An 8,038-nucleotide genomic window follows, 5' to 3' on the forward strand; every position below is an offset into this window, starting at 1 on the left:
TTATACATTTTAAAAAAATAAATAAAAACCATACATATATTCTACCTGTGTAAAACAATCCTTACCATTATTTCGAGTGTTATAGAAAGGCGATAAAGAAGACCAATCTTTGTCAACCTTTATTTTTAAACCCAGCGAAGCGGTGGGTGTCACTCTAGTATAATATAATATTGTGTTGAATTCTAACTTTAGTTTTAAACTTTAGCTTACAAACTGCTCATGAAAATCATAAAATAATACAAGTTATTTTATAATCATTTATGTTGTACCTACTATTTACAAAGTTTGTACTGCCATGAAATATACTTGAATAATGATCCGATTACCATGGTTTGTCTACAATTCTACATGATATTATATGATTTGGAGTCACTTCAACTATTTTAGTCTTTGTTATATAACAGTTATATTACAAAATGTACTTATTATGATAGAAAATAAAATACATATATTGGGAAAATCATTTTGCCATGGCACAACCAGTAGCTTACAATAGACTAAAGATTAACAATAATAGGCTCAAACTGAATTATAGGCTTTAACAGTGTGGGTTGATTAAATGAATGGATATTAAGTTTGTCCAATACAAGTGAAATCTACAAAATTTAAAAACCCCCGACAAATGTTTAGGGTACTTAACCCTAAACTCGCACTTGAAACGTATTTAAGAACACTCTCCATTTACAGAGTTATTAAAAAATAAAATATGAAAGAGCATAAATGGACGAGCGGTCTAAGGCGTTTGCCTTTTGGTTCTACAAATATTTTGTGGAGGGCCTTTTATAATAACTAAAATTGCGATGAACTTAATAGATTACGAGATATTTGTAAAAAACTTATTTTCGCGACCTTTGACCTTGCAGTCCTGCACATCCGCCACCGACTGGACATGGACCATCTGACTGAAAATGCAGTCCTGCACCAAATTAGCAACGAGTAACATACATAATAAGAGTAATTACGATTAGCTAATTCATACTGATGATGACTACTTGGTAGTCAAAATACGTATTTATAAAATACAAAAAACTGATCTAGGAAATTGTGGCAAAAATCTAAATTTATAACCCCGGTGAAAAAATTTCACTTTTTATTGACTTATTTCTCTAGGCTAAAAAGAACAATGCCACAACTATAATTTTATATTCATTTTCAAGAAACTCCAACGTCAGAAAACTTTGTTTCTTTGAAATATGCGTTTATTAAATAAAAATATAGGTACTATTATTTAAAATATGCTGCACATCTGATAAAATTTGTTTCTAATGCAATCTACTTTACTGCAATATTTATCGTCACTAACGATAAAGTGATAAACATTTCAATAGCTCTACTCAAGCTACGTAGCTAGATTATTATTATGGACTAAGAGTCAGCGCTTGCCAGACATACGATAAAGTATAAAAGCTGAAATTTTTTTTGCGTATTCTCACTGGTGTAGGGACCAATCTTTGGGGGCTACAAACCTTGACTAACGGTTCCTTCGGTAGGTAGCAGGTAATCAGGGGCGCAGTACCCGAGCTCTCTCACGTTAAATTATAAAAGCTGAAATTCACACAGAGTGTTCAAATGACCATTTTAAGTCAATATTGAAAAAGACAGATCAATCCGAAGGGGTCAACACTCCCTCAGACGTGGTAGAAGGTCAAATGCAAAAATACACAATTATCTAGATTTTCTTCCATGATTATGAACTTATTTCTCTGCAAGAGTTATTTTATTATTTAATTATGTTCAGTATCACGTACTGAATGTAAAAGCACAAAATCCTTACAAAAATAAGCGGGGGAAGTGCCTCCACTTTTATTGTAGATAATTAAATGACCTACTTTTTTGTAAACTAATTTTTTTTGTATCACTAACCGTTTATGGCTTATACAACTATGACGATTTACTTATTGAATATTTGCCCGATATGTCTTCTAATGTTAGTTGGATGGATTGATATGTCTTTTTCAATATTGACTTAAAATGGTCATTTGAACACTCTGTGTGAATTTCAGCTTTTATACTTTAACGTGCCGAAGGAACCGTTAGTCAAGGTTTGTAGCCCCCAAAGATTGGTCCCTACACCAGTGAGAATACGCAAAAAAAATTTCAGCTTTTATACTTTAACGTATTTCTGGCAGGCGCTGGCTCTTACTATATTATGGAAGTAATAAAAACATGGTAGGCGTTTGAATTATTATGCATTTTTGTGATATTGTGTTTTATATTAAGTTGATTTTTCAACAATTGTTTTTTTATAATGTATATTATTTACTAATGCTTAAAAAATTAGTAAATTTAATAATATATTTTTATGCAATATTTAACAAGACAATTATGTCACCAATAAATGGAATTTTATCAAGATATATTTATAATTCTAAATGTTATTGGACAAATTTAGATGATTGGAATTTTGAGCATGAAATGAGTGTTTATAAAAGTGATATTACTGTTGATTTTATTTATCAATGTTTTACAAGTAAAAAAGAGTTTAATAATTTTTTTGAATATTTTGGCAATGATTACATTGGAATACCCGATTATTCAAATATCAGTAAAGCATTATCACCACGTATAAAAAAACTTGATTCGTTATCAACAATAACAGATAAATTTTATAATAATTCATCATTAGCAAGTTCAAGTTCTGGATCATCCAGCTGTAATTCAAATTGTGGTTTTAATTACGCATTTAGAACAGGTAAAAATATATTAAATGTAAGTGTCAAGTCAAACAGGTACCTGTCAGAACTCGTGTCGACCGTTCGGTAATCTATATTCGAGTGATGAAAGATTTGTTTCGCGTTCTGTACATGCGTCAAATATTTCGCACGTTTTTCTTTAACTTTTTAAATCATATAACCTCTATATCACTTTATATAAATTTATTTTTTAAGGCACTAGCTAATTAAAAATATTTTAATCACCAGTTTTTTTTAATTTACTCAGTACGACTTATATTAAACTAACGAAAGTGCACGACCAAGCCCGAATATTTCCGAAGTTAATTTTTTTGCTTACACTTTTACTCTCGTGATAAGAAAAATTCTCACAATTTCTGAGGGACGTGTTAAAAATACAGTGGACCCCGGTAATTCGGCCCCTGGCTAATCCGGCGCTCCTTGTAATCCGAACTATTTTTTTTAAATTAAGGATGGTTGAAAATTTCATAATTCAAAAATAGATAAAATTCCCTAAAGATAGAAAAAGTTTCAACCACATATATCATTTGAAAATTAAAATTTACTTATGTTTTAAATTGAGCGTTAGAAAAAAGGTTATAACGCGAGTGCTGTTGGTTGAGCATTCTTCTCAGGTTGAAAACATTCCTCAAAGTCATTATAACAAGAATGACTATTACCTGCTAATAGTGTATATGACTTTGTCGTACTATAATATCTACTGAAACCAATTCAATTTCACTTCCTTTTTCAAAATTGGGTCACTAATGTGCCAACCAGAGTAAAACATATTTTTGTGTGAAACAACGTAAATTTTATGGATTTTCTGTTGATGATATTGATTGCTGATTTCTGTTGATGATACAGATACATTAGTTAAATTTTTAGGATTCACGTTATACAATGAGAATGAGACCATAAGCTCATAAGCAAGAGCTATAATTTCAATTATCCATTCTTTTTGTTTCTATTATGGAAGATGAGTTTAAAAATAACAAAAAATTTAGGTGTTAGCTATTGGTCCGATCATCTCAGGATTTTACCTCGGAATCTAACGGAATAAGCTGAATACTTCTTTATTTGGACAGATTCCTTAGATATTCAATGTCAAAGGTCGCAAAAATCAGTTTTTGGAGAATATCTCGTTTCCTTCGCCTTCAATCGTATTTACATTGATTTTAAAAGTTGTAGTACATAAAATTCTCTAGAAATTTAGACTGTACCCTTTTTAGATGGAGTGCTCAGCTATACGTACCTAGGTGCGGGGTCAATCGTGAATCCTAGTCTATTATACTTTATGGAATTCTATATACCCATATATTTCTTTCATTGCTTGTGTGACGTTTTCGTATAAGTGAAACTTCTTAATTGCAGGAGATAGTATTGTATTGGCTTTACAAAATTGCTGTAGCAAACGGTATGATATTTTGGTAATAATACCGCCAAAATATCGTTTTGTTCTTCCGCTTCTTTATTTCAAAAACGGTTCAACGTATAAAAAAAGGTACAGGCGAAATTTGTAGAAAATTTTATCCTCTACAACTTTTATAATAAATGTAAAAACGATTGAAGTCAAAGAACACAAGATATTCTCAAAAAACTGAATAAACTTTTTAAAAAACCAAAAATGTGATTTAAATTGAAACATGGCAAAATACGGTCATTTGTAGAAATTTTTAGAAAATTACCTTGGCAACGCTTTACATACAAAATTATTTTTATGTCAAATGTACATTATTATGTTTTTTGAATGCATGATATCAAAATTTCAAAATAAATGAATACTCATTCTAAAATTATCATCCAGAAACTAAATTTCTGAGTAATTATGGAAAATAATATATCACCAATACCCTCATTGAATCGATATTATTCAGCTTTAGGTGATTCATGCGCAAATAAACATGGGTGTCAAGATTATATTGGTGTGAATTATTCAAATCCGTTAAGTGAATCGATAGTGGCTACAAGTGATCAAGAATTTTCAAAATTACTCAAACCATCATCAAAATCACAGCCGAATAAAGAAACTGCATCACGAGAATGCCCATATTTTATCCAATCATGTGTCAACGAACATAAAAATAACGTACATACTAAATTAATCACACCATATAATCCAAATAACACTAACGATTCTAAAACACTATCAAAACGAACTAAATGCCGTAAATTTGCCAAACCATTCAAAGAAAATACGAAAGTAATACGATCTTCAGATAATCCGTACGAACAATGGAATTCTCCAATTTATCAACAACCACCTGTATCGAATTTTTTTTCTGGATCACCTAATATTTATCCGCCTACTCCATATGTGCCATACCAAATGTGTAATTCATTATTGTATCCACCAAACCCACTGGTTTATCAATCTCCACCTGGTATGGTTTATCTACCACCGTATTATGGTGTTGGCTATCAAAATGCCGTCCATAATAATCATTTTTGTAAAAAATCACATAGGCAAATTGAATTGGAAAATCGCATTAATGAATTAAATCAACAAATGGTATATTTAAATGAAAAAATTTCCTTGGAAAAGAAATGGCTGTGGTATGAACGAGCCATAGCTACATCTTATCCTCAGGTACAGTTAGTCAGGTGTTTTTTAGGCTAAAATACCCGAAAACAGCACTTACCTTTAATTCGCTCTTAATTATCATATGTAGGATTTTCATAGGATGTGAGATTAGGCTTAATCTTAAGGCAGGTCCACACACTACGTTTTGCAGAACGTTTTGTCTGCACAGTTCAACACGTTGCACATAAAACGTTGCGTGTAGATTGAAAAACTGTTTTGAATCCGGTGCGAAGACGGTACAGTTGCTGCGATAACTGTGCAAAAGCTAGATGTTATGCTCCATCAAGTATGATGAAACGATTGAGTTTTGCAATTTGTTGCTCTAGATTGAACTGTGAACAATGTTTATACAATATTAATATTCATATTCTTTATATTTACCAATATACATGTAAATATTTTATTAAACAAATATAAAAATGATTTTAATTTCATCGTAGATTCCTCGTCATGTACAAATTCATATCATATATATCATATCCTATACATAACAGTCTCGATGAGGAGTAAACGGAATTTATCATGCAAATTATTTAATAATAGAGGATAGTGTCGCATTAAATTTAAATTGCTCCCAAGACCACTTCCGCGACCACTTAAAAATGTGTCCACTTGGAACGCTGAGTATTTCTGAGACGTTTCATTTTTTTTTTTTTTTTGTATCAAGATACCATGCCAAAATTGACCACAGTAGTAGCTCCTCCATGGCGATATCACACAAAACTGAGCGAAATATACAAATTTATTTGCGCCATGTAGACGCTGCGTAAGATATGCGCCTACACAACCCACATTTTTAGTTTGAAGCATTTTTATCGATAAAAGTTATTTTTCAAATTTCAAGCATATGTCAACTTAAAAAAAGCACCTGTATATTTAGATAATATTTATTCGAAATTTGGAAGCTGTAATATAGCCAAAATTATTCATAGATTAGAAGTTCTAAACTTAGATTAAAAGATAAAGATAAACTTAGTACCTGTGCATTTAGAACTATAATCACCACTGACACCAGTTTTTAAGTTGAACAAACATATCTTGGTAAAAATTTTTTCCATTGACTCTTTTTTTATTAAGCAAATTGTTTAGAAGTAAAATGGTATTGTTGAATATTGGGTTACTTTCACGGTTTACTTAAAATTAGCAAGTTTAATTTTACGAAGCAATTTAATTACAAATGGAACTAAGAAAAAATGCTTAATTGTTCCATACAGTCTTCAAAGCGAAAAATATCATTATTTCACAAACAATTTATAAATTCATTTTCTTGATATTTTGACAAATAAACAATAAGCTAATTTGATAATTAGAAAATTAAAGCTTCGATAATTTTTTTCATAACTAATAATGTTTTCCATAACATTTAAGGATGAAAAAGTATTAAATCAAATTTACTCAAATAAATATCCAACAAATGAGTCAAATTCATCCCAGAATTTATTAACACTTGAAATAAACGATCAAAAATCCGGATACAAACGGCATTATTGTAAAAAACACAAACATTTGAATGATGTAAATATTCACAACCAAGCGTCGTCTCTGAATAACTTAACAAAAAACCCGAGACGATTAGAAGACATTTCACCGTGTTCAAAAAGTAGTGCTCAAATCAAGTTAGTTGCACAAGCCATGAATTACAAACGACATATCGCTGAAATTGAGATTCAGTGTAACAATGAATTGGAACAAGTGACTGATTTAATACATTCGTTAAAACGGATCAATGATAATGTTTCAAAATATGAAGATAACGATCCGAAAAAGACTGAAGAAACTAAGTACGATAGTTGTGTTATAAATTTACGGCCACGACCATATAACGAAGTAGAGCGTGAATCATTTCATCGTAGCTTTTCGTTTGGTAAGAGTGTAACTCGAAATTTCAGTGATAGTATGAAATATTTTCACAATCAACAAAGTGGGGATGACGATGAATTGATTGAACGATCTGAAAACGAACAGTCTGAATTAGGTGATTTTTCTCAAGAAAGTCCATCTGTAAATGCGTCACCGTTACCAAGCGAAAAATATTTTTCATCGGGTGAAAGCTATCACACTTATAGTATACCAGAAGATATACAAATTAATTCAAACGATGAGACCGATGGAGAAGATGGAATTGAAGCTGAATATGAATTTATTAAAAAGTGTGATGGAAGATCAATAGCCGGTGACAATAATGACGAAGAGATATTCACGGAATATGAATTCAGTTATTCAAGTAATTAAATATAGATCCATTTATGTTCATCTAAATATATTGTTTTTATTTCAATTGAAAATTGAATTGTCATACAGAAAAAATGTGCATTATTCCTTAAAATGTGAAAAACACTGTTTATGATGCCGAAACTGCTAGAACTTTTTAAGCCTACTGTAAGTACCTAAATAAAGTAAATTGGAACGTGACAAGCTATAATTTTAGTTCCCGCAAATTAAGTTAATCTGCAAATTAAGTATTGGCGTTTACCGTGCAAATTAAGCATTAAGCTTGGTGTTTGCTACTTTTAAATTATTTAATCCACGGAAATTTCGACTGCCACGTCTCATCACTCACTTCACATTATGTCAAAAATGATTATGTTATAATGAAAATGTTTTGTTTTAAATAAAAATAAATTATTGATGTAGGGATGCTAAATCTCTGAAGGTCTGTTAACGCAGTTTTATGTTATCCAAAATAATGTGTAGCCATCAAAATTATCTTTATAAATTATGGCAATCACTCAATTTTTGTATATTTGTTAATGCGGTGCTCTATCGTCCAAAACGCGTTAAA

At 30.7% G+C, this 8,038-nt stretch overlaps 1 protein-coding gene across 1 annotated transcript; it reads left to right on the forward strand.

Moving 5' to 3' along the window:
- Window positions 1-313: 313 nt before the first annotated feature.
- Window positions 314-7,546, forward strand: LOC123290729. Its single transcript, XM_044871019.1, has 4 exons — window positions 314-330; window positions 2,547-2,692; window positions 4,550-5,262; window positions 6,625-7,546. Exons 1-4 carry the CDS (start codon window positions 314-316, stop codon window positions 7,486-7,488), a joined length of 1,740 nt encoding a protein of 579 aa, XP_044726954.1. The 3' UTR covers window positions 7,489-7,546.
- Window positions 7,547-8,038: the final 492 nt, after the last annotated feature.

The sequence above is a fragment of the Chrysoperla carnea genome, chromosome 1, assembly GCF_905475395.1.
Source record: "Chrysoperla carnea chromosome 1, inChrCarn1.1, whole genome shotgun sequence".
Classification (NCBI taxonomy): Eukaryota; Metazoa; Arthropoda; class Insecta; order Neuroptera; family Chrysopidae; genus Chrysoperla; species Chrysoperla carnea.

Bases quoted from the DNA above. Each gene is read 5' to 3' on its own strand.
- LOC123290729 (XM_044871019.1), top strand. The intron at 2,693-4,549 runs GTAAAAATATAT...GATATTATTCAG, and splicing joins TAATTACGCATTTAGAACAG to CTTTAGGTGATTCATGCGCA. The intron at 5,263-6,624 runs GTACAGTTAGTC...ATAACATTTAAG, and splicing joins TAGCTACATCTTATCCTCAG to GATGAAAAAGTATTAAATCA.